This window comes from Opisthorchis viverrini (assembly GCF_000715545.1).
Source record: "Opisthorchis viverrini unplaced genomic scaffold opera_v5_8, whole genome shotgun sequence".
Classification (NCBI taxonomy): Eukaryota; Metazoa; Platyhelminthes; class Trematoda; order Opisthorchiida; family Opisthorchiidae; genus Opisthorchis; species Opisthorchis viverrini.
This window is the reverse complement of record NW_008751664.1, coordinates 2,612,832-2,640,406: the sequence shown is the minus strand read 5'-3', so window position 1 is coordinate 2,640,406 and position 27,575 is coordinate 2,612,832. Positions and strand designations below refer to the sequence as shown.

The 27,575-nt window shown below is 40.7% G+C and overlaps 1 protein-coding gene across 1 annotated transcript in view; it reads left to right on the top strand.

Moving 5' to 3' along the window:
- The window catches only part of T265_00814 (hypothetical protein), a gene marked incomplete at both ends in the record, with an annotated part of 182,196 nt that overhangs the window by 112,145 nt on the left and 42,476 nt on the right, over positions 1 to 27,575 (top strand). Inside the window, one exon of the mRNA XM_009164686.1 lies at positions 6,053 to 6,123. Coding sequence (XP_009162950.1) covers positions 6,053 to 6,123 — 71 coding nt within the window. The remainder of the gene's footprint in view (positions 1 to 6,052; positions 6,124 to 27,575) is intronic.

The following is a 27,575-nucleotide window of genomic DNA, read 5'->3' as shown; positions in this document are numbered from 1 at the left end:
AACAATTCGTCTCCTGGGCATTTGCATGCCACCTGTAGGCTTAGGGAATTTAGGAATCGGTTGTTTGATTTTGTTCTCATTCACAGAAGTCGGTAAGGTGATACTGGTTTGCAGTAAGCGCAGAACTTTGAGTCCGACAATCGATGGTCCCGACGTTGAAACCAATAAATTACAATCGATAGAGATACCTTGGGGTAACCTCACAGGGATCGTGCAGCTACCAACTAAAGGTACAAAATGACCAGTGATACCGCGAATGTTAACATCTGTAGGCACTATCACGGTACTGGGGTAGAATGCAGTTAGATCTGATTTTGGAATGATGGACTGAACACTATCAGTATCAACAATAAAGTCATGCTTTTGACCAGAAGCGGATATCAACGTTTTAAAAACATGTGACGAATTTTGGGGCAAAACAGATAGAGAAAGAGTAGAAATATCTTCAGATAATGCCTTCACGTCAGTATTTGGGTCAGAAGTTAAGTGACACACTTTCTTGGACTTACAGACAAGTTGAATGTGTCCTGTTTTACCGCAGCTAAAACACTTGGCTCGTCTGTGGGGGCATGAATATCTGGAATGGTTTCGTCCACAAGACTCGCATTTCCCGAATTTTTGAGCCATCGGATTAGGGTTACGATCTGTGAAGTGACGTGTTGATGGATTTGAGGCACGAGAATCTGTTCGAGGTTTGAATTTGTTGTTCGTCCGCATCCTTGAATTATTTCTTTTAGAATAATTTAACAAGACTGCTTCCTCAGTCTTCGTCACATGCTTCACATCTTCATGCTGCTCACATATTTTCCGAATAGTTTGAAATTTCTGATCCGGACAGAGTAGCAGCTTCTGCTATAATTCGGGCAGCTGAATGCCAGCAATGAGTCTATCACGCAGCTAGTCTTCCAATTGGACACCGTAGTCACATTTGGCTGCCTGTGTCTGCAGCTGCAATACGAAATCACGAACCGACTGAGAATGAGAGCGGGTCAACATATTGAACCTTGCTCTTTCGGCTACTACAAAGTTAATCGGCTTGACGTGTTGAACTTTTTTCTTCAATGTAGTGTAGAAAATATCGACTAAAGATTCAGGATATACTAAATTTTTGACCACCGTATACGCATCCTTGCCAACGAAATGTAGGAAATATGCAGTGAGTTTCTTATCATCCATAGCGGATTTTGTGAGGCACCATATGTCGAGCCGTTCCAAATAATCCTTACGTCACGCGCAGTTGAATTAACATCTAATGGTTCTATTTCGGCAGGCATGATGAATTGTTCCAATCGCAACGCCAAAATGTGAGAATTAAGTTTTGGACTTATATCGGTATAACCAGACGAACTAGAAATCCAGAATTCAGCGAAGCGTAACAACCAGCACGTATGTATTCGAATTGGCGAATATGTACAGCATATGGAATATTAAAACAAGAGAATAATGAATAGAGCAACGAATAGAGTATCATTCATGTTCATCGCAGTCACTTTATGTATGTGTATATACATTTATAAGTGTGTGAAGAATTTTCCGAATTCTATAGATTTTATTATGGAAGAGAAAACGCAGGTCACATTCAACAACCTGTGGGCTGACGCCACAACAAATTAGAAGCGTTTAATTATCATTCCCTCCACTGCCTCGTCCCTTTTGTTTGTTTTGTCACCAAACCCTCTACGTGCTTTATATCTCTACTCATTTACTTTTTTGTTTCTTTTTTTGTGTATCTGTCTGGCTATTTATCGCCAGTTTATATGGTTGGCAAATTATCCACCTAATCTTATGTCTTCTGTAGGTCACTATTTTAGGCAATGTTTCAATGAAAAAAACTTTTTTCAGAAGCCATATGTTTGCTATGAATGGTTTTCGAGGAGAAAAGGAACAAAAAAGTGCTGATGTAATGAACCTTGACAGTAGCTTGCAAAGAGGAAATTCCGAATACCGCTGACCTTACGATTTCTGTTATCCTTGTTTTTAAATAAAATCCCCTACTCTGTCATTTTTCACAACAATATCTCGTCAACTTTCATTTTTCGAAGTAAATGTTTACTTTATTTTCTCCTGTGAAAGCTGAGGTCAATTCTGGGACAAAATGTAGCCCTACATAAATGCCGTAATATTTCGTGTCATAGTTGCAGGGCAACTGACATTGAATCGTCATGAAGAACTGCATGAATCACTGCAATCACTCATTTTAGAAAGACTTGTGATGTATATTGCTGCACGCACGCAATCAGCATACATTTATCTATTTGGATATAGACTTGGAACCAGTTTGCAAATTGTCATGAGATTATTCACTACCATTAGCGTAGATGATAAACTGAATGCTTTGGTGCGATAGGTTGGCGAAATGAAAGCCTGCGAAAATAAAAGCCTCAAGTTTACCAGATTATCAGACGTCCAAATAAAAGCTAAATTTCCAGGCTTCTATGATGGCTCAAAATTCATAACAAATGATCGACCTATCCAACATTTCTAGAGGGGCCCTTCCAGAACACTACTGTCCTTGGAAGAAAGAGAGTGCAACCGAATTCGTCCGAACTTTTCTACTGGAGGGAAAAAGTACACACTGATTAAACTCATTCGTCTGGCTCCTTTCCGGATACATGCTTAGAATAGTACAGAAAAGCAGAACTCTTCACATTTGGTTTGCTTTCGTCTCTAATGATGGCACAGACCATGTAATTTTGTCAGCGCGATCACAAATTTCAAGTTAATATGGCTATGTCAGCATTGACATCTCCATCAATTTCCTCCACTGTGAATGTGAAGTTTTCGCGTGATCAAATATCGTCCCCTAAGAACACTCTAGCCGCATAATCATTTTATCCAGCAAGCGCTAACTGCACTGTTTTCAACACCAAACGCCTTCGAGGCTGTTTTTGTCCCTCCCTCACACATGCAGTGTAGAATGTGGAGATTACAAAGTATAGACCTTATGGCGCCCAGCGTGGATGAATTCAACTCCTATGTGGTACATCCGCTGGTAAGAGTTATCTATCTTGAATCCCGGATACAGAATCCAACTCCTTCCAGGTTCTAGCTTTTTTTTCTCACATTTATGCTTTAGACTCATTAGTATTGACAAGTAACCCCTCGCACAAACCTTGGTCTTATTCTCACCCCTTAGGATTAAAATGTTTCCCAAAAGAACCTCGATATTTGATTTCTGAAATAATATATATAGTGGTGCTACAGCGTCGAGCTTTGTCAGGTAAACATTGAATTCTACGCCACGTTATACTAAATACAGGTTTCACCAACTGAAAAAAAACTTTCTCAGGAAGTATCTGTCTGTCCTGTTTTGGACAACCCACAAGATAAAAAAATCAAACCATAATCCTATAAATTACCAGTGGGCAAACCAAAGCGTCTCACTGTCTCAGGATTATGAACAGCTCATCCTTAGAATCCCCTAATAGTACGGATTTACACAGTTCTTGACGCAAACACGCATGAAGGCTGCACAGACTCTGTTCCTATTCCTTGTGCTTCACTTCACACAGTCAGTGGAGTATATATATATCAAACACTTACCTTGTGAAACTGAAAGATAATTCAGCCAAGCTGTTAAGAATTGCATGTCGCTTTAGCTGGACCGCTATGTGATCGATTATTACCTGAACAGCTTGAATGAGTTGCAACTTTCTTCAGAGCTAGAGCTTGTCTGCTGAGCAAACATAAGCTAAGCAATCTTCATCGTGTTAATTATTGGTCAGATGGTGATCGAATAGACCGATATTTCTTGCTAAAGCTTGAGATCATACAATTAAACGAAGCGGTCTTCGATTTCAGACTTAAGATCTCTGGACAAAAATCCATAGCAAGAGCATTCATTAAGGCGTTGGTCCATTTATGCCTTAAAAACTGGGACCGTCGTTCCTGTCCTTGGTGCTCACAGGCACAAGCGCATAAAGAGACAATCTGCATTCTGGAAAAACCCACTGAAAAAGTTCAGTAGAATCCGTAGTATGCTTACATTTCGTGAGGGTCAGCTGAGTATATCAGCTCATGCAATCCACCGAGTTCTATTCATTTGTGATAACTACAGAGTCAGCATTTTCGTTGTCAAAAAACTACGGAGCAGGTACGTCCCACCTTCATGAGTAGTTGGTCAGTCTTAAACATACAGTTCACAGCGATTAGTGCATAATCATCAATTAGAGCCAAATCGAATGTTTGACTATTCACAAGGCAAATCCAGGGACGTCAATTGACTGATGCTTTTTTGTGCTTGTAGTAGAACAGGTTTTTAATAGTTCGGCGATCTTGTCTGACTGGGTATCAAACATAAACAATCTGTCTATACGAAATCACTTTCTCCTAGACGTCTATGGGGGCTACAGTTTTCATGAAGGCTTACTTGACTCTCGACAAAGGAATATGCGGAAAATGCAAAGTTTATAACTATCAAATAAATATAGTTGACATTCAGAAGATTCGAAACCGTCTATAAATCAATACAATCTGATGGCTAGTTATTGTTATGTACTGTAGCTGGTATGACCAAGCTACATGATGAATTGTAAATGCTTAATTTAATTTGTTTTGACTTCAGAATACGTTGTTGTTCACCCATCCAAAAAGTCTATAAATTTTGTAGTTTATTTTGGCCCTCAACAAAATCAGTATTATTCTAGAGTTGAATTTTTGCCGTAGCCGTTGTTCTAAGCCCCAAAGTTTACTAAAAACCAGAACTGACGAGACCCGCCTAATGTTTGCAGGTAAAATAGTCCCGCTAAATTAATATGGTAGCAAACAAGGTGACTAAAAATGCATTTATAAACTTCAAATTTTCGCCGAACCTGACGTTGGACACAAATAATTGCACGCAGTAAGTTTATTCTTATTACAAAAATAGCGAGGCTTTCTTCGGCCTTCAAAACTTTTTGGAACCACAAAACGTCGGTGTTACTCAAAAGTGGTGCCATATGAACGCTGAAATGAAAAATTAAATAAAATTGTTTTAGAGTCAAATGGGAAATGGCTGGAACAAACAGAGATGCAAACTTGCTTGCAAGCAAGCAGCAGAATACTTTTGATTTTTGTTACTTCCCCAGAATTATCTCTGCCACCTAAAATACAAACGATCCTCTGCAGATACTGTCTGATGGGTGGATCAATGAAGCTTATTCAATAGACCATTGATTGGTACTCACGTGCTCATCACAATGATGGTTATTAGTTTCCTCGCTAGGGAATATAGTTTTCAAGCGTTTGAGCATTTGTCGAGGTGTTATCATCGGTTTTGTGGCGATGGGTCAGTGGTTGAACGCTGATTAGTGGCATGCGTCTGTTAATATGCGTTTTCCTAACCGGAAGGGGCCTTTGATTGCGATCGGCGGGCTACGTTCCGACGCAAACCAGAAATTTAGGAGCAGGCCACATTCATTTTGTTGATAGGTGAGCTTATATAACATATGCGATCATAGTGAAGAGACCTACTCTTTCCACTTGTGGTTCCTGCTTTTGTGGTGGTTTCCGCCAGTACTTCTCAACAATCCCTAACAACTTTGCGTTACCAAGAGCGAGTAATTTTGAGAAACTGGTTAGATTGGCAAACATTCAGATCAAAACGTCGCAATCGTCTGACGCCTCAAAGGGAAAATGTTTCAAAACAATAAGGCGTTTTCTAGCCTAAAAGAGAATTACGCCTCAGGGGGGTAACAGGCTTTACCTCTCGACAGAATCGGACTCCAAATATCCAAATCAAATTTACCTGTCCCTGGGAGAAAATTAGTTGGTACCGTCCACACGGTTGCTGTATAAATGATAATTTCCGTGTAGAAAACAGAAAACAGCTGTTCAAATTTTTTCATCCGACGGGACAGTAACCAAAAAAATGTAATGTACTTTTAAACAGGACTGCACATTGGACTCACAAGGTTGGACAAAACTCACACCTCAGCTTTCGGATTACGTACATTCTACTGCTGTCCCTAAGCACAAATCGTATTTGTTCTCGGTAATGTTCTACGCATTCCGGTGTCCACTCAAAGCATAACTTTTACACTTGAAGTACCCTTTTATACCTTATTTTATTCAGATTTGGAGATTTCAAAACAAATCGCTCATGATGTTACATTAAAACCTCAAAGAGCCATGCTACGCCTGAAAGTATGTGTTTGCGGCAACAACAGACGGTCCATCGTGGTAAATACAGACCGAGGATTTAGATATTTCTTTGTTTTTGATCTGGTCCGTACTTTAGCCGGTATGAAGTCTAGTGCTTTTTATACATTCCTAGAACAGCAACTGTCTCCCGCCCTTGTTTAGGAGACAGTTTGCCTGCGAGTTGCTGAGTTCATGAGAAATTGTCTCCTCAAAATTATCGCCTCGTTTGTTGGGCAAAAGCAGTTCAGGATAAATAGACTTATTAGATATTGTGTAAAGTTAAATGACGATAGTGTGGATTGAGCCTGGAACGAGAGTATGAACGTGGTTGGTAGACAGAATTGACCGTTTTCGAGGTGGTTTTGTTGAATAGCCCTCTATTTTCTCCGAGCTAGTCTGCAAACCACAGTTTGGTGTGAAATTGCTGTAAGCCATAACCCAATGGTTTTGTTTGATGCTGAGAAACACAGCTGTGTCGTACACCAGAACAATCTTTGTGTGAAATTGCTAATAAGCATTTTACGTGTTGCGCAGAATTTGATTAGGCTTCGGCTAACAAAAGTAGTTTCCAAATTCCGACCAACATGTGTATTCACTGAATTATAGATATGTATGCATGCTAGCTAAGTTGGCAGTCTACAACATCAACCGACATAAGGAGGCAATTAAATAAAAGACGTTTACAATACTAAGCTGAATACGTGCCGCAAATTTTTTAAAATATATTGGCAGTTGATCAAGTGGCTGTTGATACTTTTGGCAAACTTGATAAATGAATTGCAGCTTTTCATCGCCACCCGGGGAAATATCATCAATTCATCCGAACTATCAATATTTCATGACATTACTTTCTGACACAAGTAAGGTCGGTATAACAGATCGACTCTAACAAGTAGGTCTTCTTGGAAAATAGAATACACCACCTCCAGTTTTCATACTGTGTTGATAACAATTGGTAGTTTTTACGGCATCTGCTTGGTGGTTCTATATTTCGCACATTTATTTCGTAGCAGATTCTTCTGATGGTTTAAAACTGTTTGTCTGCTTGTGGACATTTCTGGAGGTCAATGTGATCAGTACTGTCAGTCTATGAAAACAGAACGTCGTTTTCCTACCGGAGTCCTGTTGGATTCTGTCACAATTTCACACCGTACGATTAAACCTGAGATGTGACAAAATCGACTAAGTGCTCGTTGTTTGCACGTGATACTACTCTATTTAGCAGCTAGTCTAGTAGTGCAAGCATCGATCACTCGCAAATCGATTTTTTCTTTGAACGTATTTGTAACCCAACCTCTGAAGTACTGAATTGGCTATACAACCAAGAAGAACGTGAGCGCTCCAGTGACTCAGCTGGCTATCAGTTAGTCTATTTACTTCACATATATGTTTTACCATGTCACTCTCCATTCACTCAACATCACCAACCTTGAAGACAGTAGGTCTTTCAGCATTCAGCAGCTTGATTGAACCCTGCAAAGATTGGACGACAAAATAGCTGAGAACATTTGTTCGTCTTATTGGTCCGGTAATTGTTTACTGGACTTGGAATATGTGCGGCGAAATGTATGTTTTGCTCAGCACTAAAGTGAAGTGATTCAGAAACAGTGGATTCATAATTAGAGAACACATGAATGTCTTTATTAAAACCTAGTTGTTTAGAGGTGCAGGCGTAATTATGCAGTCGCACAGTTTTTTTCACATAATAGTCTAACGAACATAGTTGTCTTCGCATATTTTCGATGCCAGTACTGGTCAGTTGAAATAACCACCAAACACAGTTTGCATGTAATCAGCGTGGCTAACCTAGAAAGGTTGGTTTTTTAATCAATCGTTTTCTATGACTCCAATACTGCTCGTAACATTTGGAAACTCTGTAACCAATTGGCATACACTTTTAACAAAAATCGGGTTTGAGTGAAAACGCTTGTAAGTGTTTCCGAAAATTCTGGCGCAAATAATTGAACCACCGGCTGGATAAAGTCTTTTACGAATGAAATCATTCTCTATGACGCACAGTCTTTCGCGCGACTTGGGCGCTTCACTCTCTCTTTTCAACAATCCGGTGATTGTTTGTTCTCGAATGTTTGCACTTACCGATCGATGGAGATTTAATTATCTTCAATATTAATCGTCCTATGAAAACGACATTTTACGTTAATAAGGAAATTTTGCTGCATTTTTCACAGATTTTATAGCTATACCTTTATCTTCAACCGGAGCATGGTTCAAAGTTTTGGAAACTGATAAACTCAGGACCCTTATGATGAGGTAGAATTAATTTGAGGGCCTATCGAGAGATGAATTCTCAGGAAATGCAATTAAATCTACTTCAGATCTCACTAAACACCGTTTGCAGATTATGCCGCTATCTGTCTACACAGGCGGAACAGATCAAGACATCCAAAAACCTCTAGTGTCAGATATGTTGCCGCTTGTGTACTCGGAGTAATAATGACTTATGTTCCAGACTAATGCAGTACTTCGGACAGACTCTTAACCTTGCCTGCAAAAATAACTGTTTGATAGTGGCGCACATTTATCAAACCCGTATACCGTGTGACAAAAGCAGTAGTGAATTTGTGGATTACAACAACACGACGTGACAAGAATCTCGAAAGTTGACATTGTGGGCAATAAAGTCTACCAGGAAAACACATTAGAGCTACCACGAGAATTCTCAATAATGTGAGTGAGCCAGGTGTGTTAAATTTGTGATAAAATATGTTTCAGAGCCCCTGAACAAATATGCACCCGGAGTGGCCTCTGTTACAGCCTCTACCTTTGTAGAAGTGAACTTCAAAGGAGACGATAACTCAGCTGCTAACTACCACAAAAATGCCCAATAGTGTAGAATATAGAGGAATCCCGATCTGACGGAACACACAATAGAATTGACCACGACAAAACTGAAATGTGACGTTGTTTTAGCAGCCTCTTCTCACATGGACGAGATTGGATTTCAACCCCTTTGTGCTTCAAAGTCGACAACCAACAAATACATCGGGGACGTGAAAACCCAGCGCATTCCAGGTCCCCGAAAATTGCATGATCGATCTCAGAAACTGCGCCGGCCGTATGCAAACGCAAGCATTGCTTCACAGATTAGGCTAGTCCCTGAAGAAATCCATGTGTCCTCTTACTGACTTGTCATAGGCTCATTATGGCCAGCTCAACATGGAAGTCACATCCGTCCTTACAACTCTTCGTTCATTGAGTCCGACCATAATACCCTTCACCCAACTTTCTGTAGATCTCTTTGTTGTTGGTCACACAACCGTTAGTTGGTATCTGAAATTCTGTCCAGTAATACTCTCAGTAACTTCGAGCGGCCTGCACCACATTACTGTTTTCAATGTCGGTATTCTCTGTCAAATTGGGCAAAAGGTAGCCCTTACTCAAACCTTTTTCAATATTCCAAATGATGTACGTTTTGCCTTCAGAACACTAGTGCAAGACCTCAGTTTGGTCATGTACTTCACATTGCTCGGACCCAGCTCAAATTTCACGAATCTTACTATTATGATGTTTGACGATCCTGATGCAGTTGGTCGTGGTATCTACGGTTGTATATGCTCAACCCCACAGCCGAGCGAGCCTTACTGGGCTTGATTTCAGTGAACGAAGGTCTCTTTGTTGTATGATTGACTGGATCAACCAAGATCAGTGCGTCCCGAAGCGTAATTTGCTTTGTTTGTTGTCACCGTATGCTCTAAACAGGCAGCATCTCTTAGACTGAAAATGACAAATTCCATCGGGATTTTCCAAGGGTGCTTAGCTTATTAAGAGGTACAGATATTGGGATTCTGGTAGATGCATGAGTGCTCGGGTTAGCCGACTAAGTCCCGAGGGAGGCCCATCTTGGCGGCGGATTCGCGGTTGATCCTCACGTTACTGCTTCTTAATTTATGTGCTGACAGACAGCATATCTTTCAGCACAAACGCTCAAACCATGGAACTTGGAAGCTGTTAACTGCAAACTAGCTGCCGACACATTTAGATGATGTGAAAAGCTTCGATACAGGATTTTCGTTCATTTTATATACACCGCTTGATCCTGATCATGACATCATACAGTCACGCGTATCTATTTGTTTCCCTTCCAGAACAAGCTGGTTGACGAAAAGTCATTCAGTTTATCACCTGCAAAGCGTCTTCGTACCCCAACAGTGTCATTTTGATTTGGCTGAGGGGCTTGTATAACTCGACGAGTACAATGATTGTAATGGTGATTTCTGTGACCATTGGAGAAAGATGAAAGAAGCCATGCTGGCGGTTTTTTGAAATCATTAACCCGGGGTCGTTTGCCCACCACAGTGGACACGGCCTCGCGTCACCATTGAAGCCAGGAAAACTGGGGATCGAGGTGGTGCACGCAGACCCATTAAGCGCCGAATAGTGAAATGCCTAATGATTGATAGAGGGCACCGGTTGATTGCAAAAGTCCGCTAAGTCTGCCCTCTCGTCCGAATTCAAGGCATCTCATTGGGAATCAGGACCATTACAGAAAACATTGCAATTTGTTGCAAAGAGTCCTTTGGTTGTTGCCTTGAAGTCGGTATAAGATATGGGCGAATATTAGTTCCTGATATTATCATCCAGCTTGAGGTATATGGCATCGATCGGTAAACAAAAGCAAGTGATGAGAGGAAGAGCAAACTAATTTTTTAACTGTTCTCTAACAGCTGCATACGTAAACCTGAAAAAACAAGTTCCCAAAGTTTCTTAAGCAGTGTAACATACACGCAGGCGTTATTTCAAGTGTCAAATCAACATTATGCTTTTCAGTAAAGTCCTGGGTGAGATGTAGTACTTTGGAGAGTGTGTGAATGCTGGAAATATCAATGTAGTCAAGTGCTTCGTCCAGATATATCCGTTCAAAGGCAGATTTTAATCTCAATGGAAAGACTGATACACCTAGAAATGATGATCCATAAAAATACGCCCTAATTAAAGTCGGACACCCTGGAGACCAAAGATAGATACTGGCCTGAACACACATTTTGATAAAGACAGTAGGCCAGTTGCAAGTCAGTTTCCTGTCGACCAAACCTTGTGTATGCTTTTTTCCTATTACATACCCACCGAGGTAGTATGCCCACGTGGGTTCGCCTACCGTTGTGACCTTAAGAAGGTAAACGATCTGTGTGTAATTTTCTTTCACTATATTTCCGTCTCACACTACATTCAGGAGATTCTAGTCACAAAAAGAAAATCGATGAACCCATAGAATGAAGGGTACGAAATTACACGTGAAAGACAAAGACCAGTAACAACAAATGACAAACTTCCAAAACACAACAGGTTCAATAACTACAGTTGCATTGCTTGTTCAGTTTGTAGTGCATGTAATTACGGATTTAACTCATTGTCCTCTCGATTCGTGCAACAGACATTTTTGGAAATGCCAGTTTTCCTTATTTTGAAGGGCGTTGTCCAAGTTACGCGACAACTGTCGCGAAAATAAGCGTCGAATCAGATCAAATCTGAACTATGTAAAACGTCAAAATATCTTCAATTTCCTAATGCTGGTTGAATATTCTAGCCATGGAAATGGTATCTCACAAGGTTGAATGACAGATTTGATTGCATGAGATAGTGAAGGGCAACGTTCTCTGAAACTGCTTAATTCCATGGTGCAGGTGTGCTCCAGAGCTATCAAAATGCTTCCTTCGCTTACTTATACACCTGATTAAAACTGAGAAAACGTGTCAATAGGTATGTTTTCTATCTCAAACATCAACCTTTGAATTGTCCATCGCTGGTTCATGGTCTACACTCAGGCTTTATTTCAGAAAATACGGAAGATTGGTGCTTCACAGTCATCCATTTCACGCAAGAAATGTACTAATCGACGGGGCTGAACGCAGCTGTGTCTGTGCTGCAAGGTGCAAATTATTGTGAGCTGAATCGCGCAAACAAAGCTCACTTTTGAGACCAGTAATTCTACTGAGGCCGAATCCTCAATTACATACGTTCTGGTGATCCTCCAGCGCTGAACTGAAAACTGTGTAATGTTGTTAGACAAGTTATTCCAATGTAAAACAGTTAAAAATTACCGTTTAAAGGTTCTAGTATTGTCGAAAATTCAAGAAGCTGCAGTAATTTTTGCACGGCGTTTCATGAAAGTATGCTTGTAGATCATCCACTTCGCATCTAGCGTATCCGAGATGAAAACTTACTGAACCGAAACCACTTATAATGCCCTTAGGTGCCCCCATTCTTTGTGATCCTAGGCAAGTGTAGTCTGTTTCTTAAAATATTGCTGCAAGAGGCTCATGGCCTCGGCTAGAAGCTCTTTTTTCATGCTGAACGCTACGTTGGAGAAAAAACAAGCTGACCATTCTTTTAATCTAGGATTTAAAAAGTACCAAAATATCGCGAAATCAGACCGAAATCTAGACGGCCAACTAATCAGAGGAAAGAAAGAATCTACGGGTTGAACAGGAGCGACAGCAGCATCTGAACTGGTAACAAAAATTGCGGTGATATATGGGTAGGCCTCCTACCACTGTGTGGTTATGCACCTTGGTAAAGTCTTGTATAGAGCAAATTGATTTGCATAAACGCTATGCTACTCTCACCGGCACGAGGTATCATAAGATGGCTTTGGGTATTCATGTGACATATGCAAACAGCAGCTTAGCTGAAACTCTAGCAACAACTCCTATGGAAGAACACTCTTTCAAACTGAAATTAAACAAATTCAAGCTCCACAGTCAGCATAGGAAAGGGACTTCAAGTTACTGGCAGTGCTGGTGTGAGTGTCTGCCTTTAAAGCTCTTTGAAANGTCAGCATAGGATAGGGACTTCAAGTTACTGGCAGTGCTGGTGTGAGTGTCTGCCTTTAAAGCTCTTTGAAATGGGTAGGTTGTTGTAGTGATCCACCATTCAGATAGCTTATTAAAGATCACAATCATTATTCAAAGCATATCCTGTGCATCCGCTCTCATTGGAACTCAAAAAGAAGGAATGAGCTGCATCTACTTTCCCACGATCACAGGAGTCACTGAAAGCGTCAATCGATACCTGTTGCCACGACCCCTGCCGGTTGGTTAACGAGCAATCTTCCATCAAGTGTGTTTTAGTGTGTGCTACCCGAACTCATCTTACATGGTTGATAACTGAAAGACCTCGCCAATCCCAAACAAAACAGCCGCTTTACAAAGCGCTATTTTTTCACTTTGTTTATTCTGTATGGTCATGAATTATCCGTTTTCTTGTTTTGTCACCTGTAGGAGCAAGCGAACGATATTGTGATCAGTAGTGATTGTGACAGTTCATAAGCTGACAATAAGTTACAGGTTGGTTCCTCATAACTTGTTAGGTAGTCTAAAGGACATTCCCTATTTCCATATGTTTTGTAAGTCTAGTCTGTAACTTCCTGTTCCCACCTGGGTAAACAAAACGTGGATCCTCTCGGCGTATTTTCATCTCTCTGGTTAATGAAGCTCATCTCCCAAGATTGAGTTGTGTGAAATACTTGGTGTCATCCCATCCGAAAAGCTCAGCTGGCAATCTCGCATTCGTCATCCATACGCTTGCGTACGGGGACGTCATTTCACGCGGTCATATGCGAAGAGAATCTAATGTCTACAAATCTTACGGCATCCAAACTCTGTTCGAAGCAGAAAGATCTGAAATTATTAAATTTCGGGATCATGTCATGTTAAGCTGGGGAAAATGCTTACCTGAATGCACTAAAACCGCTGTGAAGTTAGCCTCAAGTCAATAGAAATAAGTACGTTTTATGCGATCGTGTGTCTCAGTTCAGGCTCATAACAAACACTGATAGCTAACTCTGGTGCCTCTGTGTCACGTGGCCACTAATAGGTAAGTTCATACCGCACAGTTTGTTTACCATGCCAGGTGTAGTCAGCAAGCAATAGAACATTTAGGGCCTTGAACCGCCCACCCATCTAAATCTTCCCCGCAATGACTAACACGGTACGCTACCGAAGCCTTTCCAATGGCGCATTCTGTAAATATTCGTGTACAAAGACATTCCAGTTTTCACCATCGACTAATGGGTGCAAGCAGAACGCAACATCAAATGATAGATTTAGTTCTCACTATCACTAAGGATATTAAAAAAGTCGTAATTAATATTTTAAACCTGGAGAAAAGGACGGCGTTCAGCTCCCAGCGTGACCAAATTTGGCTGTTTCTGGGCTGACGGTGTGTTATGACCTTGCGATGCTTCAAAATCATGAGAGAGCACCAGATTGCAGATTTCACTCGATTAGGTAAACGAAATTCGAAGGTTTGAACTCATCATAAGAAGGAAGCACAAAACAGCAATTCAGTGAGAATATACCAATTCATGATCTTTTGAATTGCATATAATCCAATGGTGTGGTCTATCTGAGAAACAACCTGCCCCGAATGTCCAGGTCAACTTGGCGGCCAAGTACCAACCACTGCAGGTGAGTGCGCCATCATTCAGGGACACCCCTGTAAAACCTTCACTCAAAATAGACACTGGTGTTTGCAGTAAAGTGGCGTAACTCAGGACTTTTCATCCGTACCTGTCAGCTTGCTTTACTTGATCCGCTATTCAAGTGTTTAGACAATCTGAGGAATCTAAGGCATCATGCCGAGTATATCAGTGCCGTAGTTCAATGATTCGTCAGTTAGTCTGAAGGGGCCACCTACATTTACTCAGTAGTTATTCAAGAACCTACACAAAAACCACGTTATATAACAAAATATACATTATTTTTTTATGTGGTGCGAATTTTTTGCTCCCCGAACTTCATCGTCAGTTAAATGGAAGTTTGCCATCCAAGAAAATCTGGAGCTCATTAGTCTTCATCTTGTTTACAAGGATGAATCCTGACTGGCATTTTACTTCGGTTCAAAGTTTAGGTATTTTGGTTTGGGTTTTCCTGGTGGAACTATTCTCTTTTTATAAACCCGCTGGAGAAAATCCCCACCGAAGCGAATAATGCAAATGTCTTGTGATGAAACGGTGCTGAAGAGCACAATTTCATCTGCTCCGTTGTTACTTTGCCTAGAACATCCAGTGACGTCATCATTGATGTCACTTTATACTAAAATTACTCTCGTTCGTTCTGCTATCACTCACATCAGTTTTGTTACACTATCCAGCAGAACAGCTACACATACACACACGGTTCGATTACTAGATTTGGCCCATTTTCCGCCGTAATTAGATCAGATATGATAATTCCAGACAGGGTTCTCGTAATTTCCCACACTTGTCTCCCAATATTTATGTCAAATCAACAGCAAAATGTTAGTAATAATTATACTATAGGCTACAATTTTACTCTGTGATATTTCAGAACAGGTCTATTAGCCATATTTCGCTGAACAAGTGACCCCATAATGTTGTCCGTCTAACTCAATTGATTTTGAACATTTGTGCGATGAGCAGATTTACTTGGAACTCAAATGTTTTACTAAAGTTATTTGACTGAATTTGAACGGAGGCACAGTGTAAAGCGTATACAATTAGCTTCAGTATTCAGAAATGCAACACTTTTCAATCAGACACGGAACACCCAAACTACGGAGTGAGAAAATCCTTATTACATACGAAGAAGAAATTTCAAAGCTACCTAAAAACTTGTTTCTCACCGTTTCATTTCAGACGTGAGTATAATATGGCCAAATGATATAAAATTCTTATGACTGACACAGTGGACATCAGTGCGATTCTTGAATGACACGGATTTTGTGTGATGCTCTGTCCAATTTTTTTGACGTTGCCGGATAATGTGATTGCTAGAGGACAGTTAGGCTGTGGTTTCTAAATTGTCACTTGCGGAACATCTAATAATTTTCAAACCAGCAACGTTGACTTTAACCCAAACGCTTGTTATGAACCCATGTTTGGACCCAAAATAGCTCTGTGACAAGGGGTCTTCTATCTTTAATGTGATCAATTGGGTGTCTGTTGATTGTTCACGACCTTTTGCTGGCCGGCCATTTTGTGCAGGTCCCTCGTAGGCGTCGACGGCCGTTCCGAAATCTCATCAACTGATGGGAGTCTCTGTAGTAGCTAACCCGAAGCTTTTAACCGAATCTTCACCGGTCACCATAAGCGGCTCGGATACGCCCCAGTAAAGATAAGCATTTTGTGTGACTGATAAGTGGAATCCAATCGCATCTTGGTTAGAGCGTGTTTTCTTCCAAAGGACATGAATGCCAAAACATGTGTGAAACGTCACAACGAGCGCCGCAAAATTATGACGATAATCGCCTGAAACCCACTTTATATTTCTGACTACTGGCCACACAGTCGTGTTCATACTTTGGCCTGAATCGGCCTAATGAGATTCAGAGACAAACGATCGCACCAACTCCTAGGTTGTACATTGTTCGATTTGTACACCAAACAGTTGGCAAAACTTTCTTCATCCCACTTTCTACCAGATAAAGCGTTTCAACAGGTTAGCTTATATAAGTAAAAAATAAATACTACAAAAAGCAAGGTACTCATTTTGTCGATTTGTCCGATGAACTACCAGGAAGTCCCTGAAAAAAGCATATAAGTGATGAAATACTAATGGGTTGATTAACGCTACATACTTCCAAGTTACACCAATAAGTGCACCGATGACTCAATTCTACTCAAGTTAACCTTCTTTCAGTCAGGTTTTACTCACGTATTTCGCTCAATCACCCAATTGCAGATAACTGTCCACAAAACTGTCCTTAGTTTTTGGCTATAACCGCCGCTTCTGCCTACTTGTGACAACCCTGTTTTTGTTTGCGCCTGGTGAAGTTTTCAAAGCTCACCAGGAACTCATAGAATTAATATTGTCTAGCAAACTATTGTTTTGCTTGCAAAGCTTATTGTATTCTATGAAACCGCTCAATGACAAAACGGTGAACCGCTCTGACAAACGACTTGAAATTAGTTGCTGACCGACCACTGCAGTGATTGCATTGAAAGCGTTTGATAGCTATTTACAGGACACTTGCGAAGAGATTCGTATGTAAATCCTCAAAAAGCGAGTCAATGGTATGGTCCACTGAGTTTCCGATTAAAAAGCCCTTCTAAGAGTGGAAAAAATGTCCGAATCGCTCCATTTTTGGTTCATTTTCATTAGAACGTAGTGGAAGCTGTCTCATTTGATATATTAAGACTTATCACGACCAAGCCCAATAAATTTAAATTAGCAACTCTAGTCATTCCGAGCTTCAGTCTAAAAAGAACCTCCTGGTCACATGTTTAACGAGCAGTCATTTTATTGGTGACCTTTGTTCAAAGCGCTCTAATATTTGTGTTGAAACATTTACCTTCGAAATTTCGAGAAACCCACATTTTTACTTCCATCATTTAAGAGAGCTTCCCAAACGCACTAACTATTGTCCGTTTGATTACGACGCAAACAAGCTAGCAGCAAAATCGGACATGCCATCACAAACGGACAGCAGCGTGACTAGCTTCCGGTCATTAACTGGGACGCTGTTGTCTTGCTATCCAATGTTACCCACTGAAAAGCACATATGTTGATAGTTTATTGCCTAAAGCGGATGGTGATAGGCATAACAACATGTGAAACCAACGTGAAGGACACCACACAATGAAGCGAATAGCTACACAACGCATTCGGTGTTCTTTCCGCCTCTCGGTGTGTTTTGAGATTCGACACACTGCTTGTTGCGCTAGCAAGCCAAAAAAATTATTTCTTATATTGAGACCTCTGCAGACAACCAAGGCTAATCTTTACAGATGAGAGACTTACAGTGACATTCTTTGTTAGAGTATTTAAAAATGACCTCTAGACCTGTATACTATTGTTACCACTGTGTGAAAAGCTGGATATGAGCAGAATACACCATTGAACTGGCGCGTCAACAAAATATCCAATGAAATTTGCATGAACATATGGTGCCAAATTCACAATTCATTCAAAACTCGAAGAAGTAATAAACCTGAAGTAAATGTGTGTCGGCGTTCGAAGCGCGTAATTCGAAAATTCGGGGTGGGATGGTGTTCTTTGGTAGTGACACTAGCCTCATCCATTCTACTATGAAATCACTCTACTCAGGTCAGATTCTTTTTGACTTTCCACCGACCCATGTAGTGAATAGCTTTTTGAGCTCTACACCCATGCCATGACTCTTTTATCCAGCGTATAATAACTTCCCGTCCTTTGGGGTTCTTTATTGACAGCCTGCCAAGCGTAATATTATTGTGGCAAACGTGGACTGTTTCCTGGTTTACTTAGTTCTTTCGTTTTTCACTTTTATTACTTTTGAAACAGAGTTGTCTGCACCTGAAGCGGAATGGTGTGCAACTATCTGCAACTATCTACATAAAGGCTAAGGAAACTCTCTAATATTGACGCGCCAACAGCGTCCTGCGGATGAAATCATGACATCCAAAATGTGGCAGTCTTTTTTCATTACCATAATCAGAACCGCCTTAAGTGAAAGGTGAATACGAAAATTTAAACGAATGTAAGGCCAATATTTACATAGGTGTGTTGCATTTTAGCGGAAGATCCTTAGTGGATAAGCATTCATCACATATACTGTAGTCACTATCTTTGGTAAAGAAATGGAAAATTGGAAAAATGGCAAAGAATTGGAAGAAAAGTATAGCGGTTAAGGCAGATAAATTATCTATTCCTGCTTAAAATTCTTCGTTTATTAGATGAAGAAAGTAGTCACTTTGTTTTTAGTCGGTCCGCAGCTTCATATCGGTTGAAAATAAGCGAGCGTGAAACACTTGACAAGTATGTGAACTGTAGATTTCTATGTGGGTGGAACCAAAAATGTTCTAAATTAGAGCTTCCAGGATTGCTTGGCTGAGTATATTTACGTGGTGATTGGGTATTCACACTAGATATTGTTGTACGTGGAGTATCAAACAACTGCAACATGAAGAAACATAGCAGTTGGCCAGTTAGCTGGACGTTTGTATTTTCACCACAGGCTTCTCTAACACGTGACAGTATCGACCTCAACGCGTGTAAGTTACCGATTTCCCGTTCTGATATTGGCTGTTAATGGCGGCGGCCAGAATCGAGACTGCAACAGGAAGTTCATCTTCAGCGAAACCCGTTCGCATTATGGAGCATTAGTAGTTGATGCTCAATTCTTACGAGGTAACGAAGAGGCAACTTGACTAAGGTTTGCAGTCAAGGCGAATCGGACTACGGAATTTACCTTTGTGTCATAAATAAGAAAACTATGACCCGTCGGCATGACCAAGCTAATTTGAGTGACGAATAGTGGTAATTCGTGAGTTTTGACAATCACAACGTTTTCCCATTGTACAAGACGGAAGCTATGTCAAGTCATGGGACACGACCAGTGGAGTTAGAAGTCACCGCCTTTGAAAACGCATGGTGTACCAAAGCTGAAAGTAACGGACTACTTTTTGAAGGCAAACAATTCACTCGTCTCAAGCAGCGATGTATCAAACGGTTAAGGACCGCACCCTTTCACTGGTAGAAAACGGCATTACGAGGCGCAAAAATCAAACTACCGCTAAATGGCTGACAGCCAAACTCGGCGATTTTAAGTGGAACCTATCCATGGTGTTACTATGTTATCTCTACATACAGTCCAACACCGACAGGTCCCAGCGATGTATCAAACGGTTAAGGACCGCATCCTTTCACTGGTAGCAAATGGCATTACGAGGCTCAAAATTCGAACTTCCGCTAAATGGCTGACAGCCAAACTTGGCGATTTTAAGTGGGACCTATCCATAGTGTTAGTATGTTATCTCTACATACAGTCCAACACCGGCAGATCCCAAGTTAACTTAGTGTAAATTGGCTTGTGAATGACCGGATATCTATCACCTGCGATAGGACGAGNCGGTTAAAATGTTTGGAACAGACCATGAACGAACTAAAATTGCTATGCTTGTTTGTTCGTCTTCCATACGGCTGTTGCCCATTTCATAATTTTCTGTGCTACCTGTGACCTACCGGTCTTGACATTTATTTCTTAACGTAGTTGCTAACGTAAAAGATTGACAATTTTCCTACCTGATTCGGAAGTAAACCTGGCTGTGTTTTGTAAAACAGAGTGCTCTGCTACTCAGAAACCGCTTTATGTTATCATCCCAAAGCATTATATTTTTGCTCAGTACTACAGAATGCTAAGATATTAGCATGCATAACGCCTCTCTGAAATGAAATAAAAAAAGCACATCCAAAACTCTTCGAAGCTCATAATAGCCTTTGTGTCTTCAACACTCGGGTTTATTTTGACATATTCTACGCAACCAACGCTACGTATTTTCAGGCCTACAGGCATCACTACACTTATCAAAAATAGTTACGTGGCTCGTCAGCGTGAAGACGCGCAGCCTATACCTTGCTGGATGAAATAAGACAGCAATCAAAATGGAGGAACGATAAATGGAGGTAAACTTTGCCAAGAGATTTGAAATGCACCGGAGCTCTGGATAGTCATCGAATAATCTCAAACTTCATATAAGATAAACTCATCCGTGAATTCTTCCCTTCACATTATTGAGCCCCCCATCCAAGTCTAATGCAGCTACCGAATCAGCCAAGTTTTGTCACTCCAGCTGGGGTGTAAAGACTGACTTAGAGAACGATGTCTGAAAGTGCATACGATCTGATTCTCTACCATTCATTGGAATTGAGGGCCAATTCGGGAAGCCATCATACTCATTGGCCAAGTTACTCAGCTCACGCTAAACATCAGCGAAAAACTGAAAACTGGAAATTTGTCCACTTTGTCGGAAGTCACAGTTGGTTCTAACTTTGTTTTTTTCAGTCTTAAAAATAACTTTGTCAGAAGTCACAATTGGTTCTAACTTTGTTTTTTTTCAGTTCTTAAAAATATGGTATTTGAAGATATGAGTTCAATTATGAACAAGGGGTGAAATTCAGTTTATATGAAAGCTACCTTACTCATGCCCTGATGATCTAGCTTTCGGTTTTAGTTCTCTTGCCTTGACGCCTGATGCGAATGCTTCAATACCATTTTTGGACCATACTAGTGGGTTTGAGAGTCTTGATCTAAGCATTATGCTGCAGATCTGCCTTTCCTGTGGCGTATGTTTGGGTCCGGTAAATCGTCCTCGTAAATACTTCATAAACTGAACGCAATGCATTTCCAAACTGTATAAATACCGCCCTAACGACTGGCCATTTCCCCTCCATACATTAGAAAACTTCTGATATCTGGATTTCAGTAACTTCGAATGAGCGTATGGTATGATCATGGGTTTATCCAAAATTTCATCGCGTTCGTCATAGACCTGATGGACTCCAGAATTTGTCCGCCTAGTTTTCGCTTAGATTGAACACATATGTATCCCCTAGACTTATGGCAGATAAAATTCAGCGATCTACCTCTGCTTCTATTTTGCTGCCTAGCCTTGTATTTGCAGAATCTTACTTCTATCAGTGTTTCAACCTGTACCCTTTCTCTGAACACACTACCCTTGTCTATACCGGGAAGACAAAGCGTTACTCTGTTTTTAGACCAAAAGTCCATTGTTACCAACATGTCCGCTTGCAAGGTTTTTCCTAACGTTTTGCACCCCATGTAAGGGAGGTCATCGCAGCCATTCCACCATCTCGTATAATTCCAGCATTCAAACTGTTTCCTGGCCAAACTTCGCCTTCTTTTTGTCCAATCATAGAACATCAGCATGTCGTACTGTGGCTAGATGGAAGAATTGTCTAGCAATCTGTCCTAAATCTACCCAGTTGTAAATCACAAAGCCTAACAGATTTATGTGCTCATGGAGGTGCATGTGCACTCACATATTCTTCCATACTGATGATATTTCAGTCAAGTGACTTTTATGAGAAGTTCTGGAGGACTTTGGCATGCTGACCAGAATAAGCCTGCAAGTTGGCTCGCCCGAGGTTGTTTGCAATTTCTGTTACATCATATGGGCAGCCTACTCGATCCGTTTGATGGTACCGGTGGCAGACCACTGACTGGGTTTGCTGGTATAAACGGCGCTTCCGGTAGCAGCCCAACAATGCGCCATCGACATCTGGTAAATCTTAGATGAAGACAATTATGGAATTCTATGGTGGAGGAAAACATAAGCTAACGTGAACTGATTCGGTTAGCAAATGTTTTTCATAGCGAAAAATTGAGCTAGTTGTGTCACATTCGTGAGACACGTGACAAAAATACCTTAAAAATCAGAATGCAGAATGTTTGTTCATCAAGGAGTAAAAAATTTTGAACTTTTGTCAACATGACTAACTTCAACGTTTGACCGGGAATTTTAGATGGATGCAGTAGAAACCTTAATCTCTCGCTGAAATCCTAACAAACTGTTTATTTATTTCATAGGGCAAGGAGGCATTAAGTGTGAGGTTATTTGCTGAATACCCTAAAACGATATAGATTCAAAAGTATGAAACAGTGATCCGACAGGGGCTGCTTCCACTTGTCACCAGATCTGTATGACTTATGTTTTGACCATATGTTATGACTGCGGCTTCGCAATTGCAATCAATGATACACAGCCACTTCAACGACATTTGCCCATTTCTTTTTCTTTTCTTTCAATTGGCTGGTAAAAGGTTTCCTCGGAACAAATAGTGAGAAATAACAAAAAGGGAATAGTTTGATCATATGTGGAGATTATTGCATGAAGAATCACACGATTCAGGTATTTAGGACTATTAAAGCAGAGTACTAAGTAGTTTTCTCATGCTAACGCGCGCATTGGTGCAAGTCGGATCAGAATTCATACACGTACCGCCATTGTCATACGCTCGAATCATTTTCAATTACTCGGAGACTACAAAGCTTATGAATTCTCAAGGCAGTTTATTACCAAACAATTAGCACTGTATACGACCTACTCGTAGTACGTGTGCAACACCAAGCGAGGTAGGTCTTTCTATACTAGACTATGCATCCAAGAAGAGGGGTCTTTGTAGGGAATTTCAGATGATGCCGATTTCCCAGAATTTTGTCATTTATTGGCCTTTGAACAGAGTTGTTTCAGAAACATAATTAGTGCGCCAATGTTTCATATTTTCACCGTTGAAACACTAGTGTTCCGAATTTACGATTATTTTTCAGTTGAAAGCATTGCACTCACGTTCTCTTGCATGCGCTGAATAACCGTCAATACACGACAAACCGTCGTGATACCTTTCTCAAATAGAAGAGTTTATCCATCACATGCCAACAAAATTATCGGCAAGAGATAAATTTCAATAAATAGTTTCCATTATATCCTGAGTTTTGTGCAATGAATCCACAAAATTTAGCGACTCAGCTAGAATTATTGAGAATTTAGTCGGCGTCTGAAGTAGGCTAATTCAATCGCAATCAAAACTACTGCAGTCATCAACAAAAAGTCATGTCAGAACTTCCAGAGTGGTTGGGAAACATCCACACAACGGATTGGCACAAAAGTGTAGTAATCCTACCGTATTTTTCGAAACCATGGACAGGATGAAGATCTAACTAGTCCAAACCTAATACCGCTGTAGAAAACATACTTACCGTGTGAAAACGGAAAAAAGTATTCACTAGCTACGGACTTTCAGCAAGCTTCATGGTTCTAGCATTCCTCCGCTAATCAAAAATATGCATTTCTGCTCACGTTACGCTTGTCTGAATAGTCATTCTATTTTGGTGCACACATTCCGGTCGATCCATACCAAAAAATGTCTTGAGGACTAGTTTCACTTTTAATAAAGCTCAGCAGCAGCGCACATTCCTAAATTCACAAGATTATGAACCCTGGCGCGCAAGGCAAGTGTTTTTGCAAATTTCCCACGACTAATCTGTCAGGCTGGATGCACTTGAATTACTCCGTCCGAGCTGGCGAACAAAATAATGCCTAGGGGGTGTGATTAGGCTGCCCGATGTGTGCTACATATTTGGGCTGCATATGCCCGTGAAAGCAAGGCGATTCGGTACTGATGAACTCTAATAAAAGCGAAATCCGAGTACACTGATCCTTTGCTTGGTAAATTCTAACCAGATTAATTGATAAAGGAATAATTAATAAGGAATAATGAGGCAATGGCCATGTGAAAACGAACTCCTTACATTCAGCAAGTTTTTTGCTCTAAACGAAATGCATTTCTCATAACTTTGACGAAGAAATTATGGGCAGCCCATGGCCGGTTTTGCCCTTCTTGTGGCTTATCAATTAGACACAGTCCCCCAGTTTTTCTAAACCTTATGTTCCACCTAAACCCAAACTGTACTAACTGAGCGAACTGCACTCATTTGCATATCAATTTGGTTTGCCGGGGGACTCACCTGGAACCAAGCTGAATCACTCGTTGGTTAATTTACTAAACAAAAGACTGCCGATTTGTGGCGAAAAGGGCTTGGATAGGGGCAAACTCCAAACAAAGTTGTCACAAGCATTTGACGATGATTGGTAATCTGTGGTGCTGATTTACAGTTTCAACGAAAACCAAATTCTTCGTTTGGCGGATGCTTGAAAAATGTCAGGAAATTTGATTACCTGGGAATAATCATTTGTTGCTTCACGTTTGAGATGGAGGACTTGAAGGCTGAGACTTGTATTAGATGATAATCAAAAAGCAAGATGTACTTCTTCAAGAATAATCAAGTTCTGATTTCTAACTTCTTGAAATTTTTTTCTAACAAATACATAATACCCCGTAGTTTTACATTATTTTAAGGCCTGAATAACCAATATGTTCCGGTTGGAAGTGCCCGCAAAAGATTCTCAAAGGGTGACACGAATGGTCGTTGGTTTCCACCGCTTACAAAATTTCTAGAGGCATTTGAACGCTATGATGTTACATAAGCTGTAGCAATTGTTTTGTTGAGATGCGGAGGTTGTTCTTCTTCATACCCGATTTAAACGTTCAAGTGTTCCTTGATTGTTTAACCAACTGTATCGCAGTTGACTAGTCAGCCGTTTTTACCACAAAGGACGATTGCAAACCGAATCAGTTTACATTAGTTTGTCTTTAATTGCAGTGTGTATTGCCATGTTGGCCCCAACTAAACGTAATTGGATGTCAACCGAAGTGTTCGTCGGGTCAAGTTCAGACTGCCAACTGTTAATCATCTTCACTCAGCCACAAGTGAGGACTACATCCACCTAATCAGACCCAGCCAGCGACTTACCACCATCATCATCAGACGGACTGCGACTTGACTGGGTAGGCTACTGATATACTGTACCGATGGTGAGAATCAAGGTCAAACGAGCTAACTCACTGACTCATCGTGGTCAGCGACCCAGCATCTACTTGGACTTGATTTACCCGAGCCAATGATTCGAGTACTTTTCAATAGTGCAAACACAGTAGGTGCAAGCACTCCGCGACGAATACCTCATTCTGTTTTAGATTTGGATTTGCACGTGTCTAGTATACTCAACTGCAATTAGCTGCATTGGATACCTAGAAATCGATTGCTCTGGAGCACAAAACTTCCTCCACTGGATTTAGCCTGATCTAATTTGACCTGTGGAGTCGGTGTGATTTAAGAAGCCGTCCACTCAAACATATGTTTAGGCAAGCCGTTGCCAGTTTCTATCCCGACCCTTGTGTTTATCTCTTCTATTACTTTATCTGCGCTCAAATTACACTTAGAAAGCAAATAAACCGTAGTCGGAAAATTCTCTTATCGTCATTTAAGCTATAACTTTCAGCTTGAGATTGTTTTCTGAACAATATCAAAGAAGTGTACTCGCTTTCGTAAGTCATCGGCATCATAACATCATCCGTGACTTGTCCGTCTGATGGGTGTAACGCAAATGGCGTTCTGTTTCCGAAAAATTGGGAGTATGTCGGTTGAAAACACTAGTCAGCAACAACGATGTGTGGTTGAACTTTGTTAGGTATTTCATACTACAAGAAAACAATACGTTGATGAAGACATGTTGTTTAGACTTATTATTAAACTTTGCTCATTTTCATGGCTGGATGAACCAACGGTCATTGGACGTTTTTCCTGCAAGAAAGGTCAATCTAGTCAGCTGCGAATATTGCGCAGTTTTTTAGAAAAAACTCCCAAAGTTTCGTTTAGCAGTTAGAAACCACAACATTCGACCACGGGCTGCTGATCGGCAACATAAATCCGCAATTCGCCAGAGCTTTCCGCTTGAGATGTCGTCTGAGGTGTTACACAATGCAACTTGGGTGAATGAAGGGCGATTGTAGTTAGTTTCTGTTCCTATGTGATTTAGTCAACCACTGACTGGCACTTTGTGTCGAGCGGCATTTTAAAGCTGTCCAGCTTGAAATTGCACGTACTCTTCAGAAATTAGTAAGCTGCAGGTGACCTTTAACGAGAACAAAACAGCCGTAGGGCTAATCGGCTTCCAAGCACAAGTAAAGATGTTACCACCACACACAAAACTGTGACGAGATTCCAAGCACAACTGGCTAACGATCCCATCCGGGTTTAGAAACTGCAAAACAACTTCCTCTTGTATTCTCTTACCTCTGAATTTCATGATTGGAACTGGGCTTACTTATATCTTACATAACTGCTTATGCCAGTAAGCAGCTGTGTACCGGTCTGTTTCGCGTAAAAAAACGGTGCAAAAGAGTAGACCATTTTTGTCATAGTTGAGAACTGTCAGAACCGCAGTGAATGCAGCGGCCCTTGCTAGGTGACCACATTTTGTAAGTATTGAAAAGTTATGCACTAATGTGAAGCTCAGAGCAGAAAGTGCTGTATTTGCGCTAAATTCCTACAAAAAATACTTTATTGTTCCCATTGCTGTCTTTTTGTTTAGCATATACAATTGATCCATCTGAAAGAAAGAGATGGTCTCGAATTTCTCAATAAGGTATTGCAAACCAGTCAAAAGTCTAGTTACGCTAAAGACAAAAATTGGGCGTTTACATTTAAAACCAACGTTTACACACTGTTCATCGTTAAATCCGAAAAAATATATGAAGCTGAGCAAAATTAATCAGTGCTGGTCACTATGACTAGAGATTAACCACCAGTGGTATCGGTTACGCTTGTCCACCGGGTTGATGCCTGTTTCTTTGGTCAACTCCAAATTTAAGCCACATCAGGATGGCACACCTTTAATTAAGCCAAGCAGATAAAACTTTGCTGCAAATACCATGCCTCCCGGGCTGTATTTTAGGAGCGAGAATACATTCCGCATTGGTTCGCTTGCAAAACGAACCACCTAGTTTCGGTCCACTCGCAGTAAGGCTATTTTGTTCAGGATCACTGGATTGCTCGATCACCTTGCTGTCCTTCTCTCTTGCTATGTCCTCCTTGTGTGAATTAACATAGAAGAGTAGGGCAAATATCTACAATGTTATTTAGATTCACGTGTATGATATTTGTTTTATTCCATCTATTCATGATCACACATTTTTGGGATTGGCACACCCACCAGAAACCTCATTAGGCACAGTGGAACCAAAATATGTTACATTGAATTTTCCCTTGCGTGCAACGCTCTGGATATTGTGAGTTTCTTTTTTTAAACCAGTGTGATATAATTATTAACTGCATTCCATCTTCTCATCCCTCAG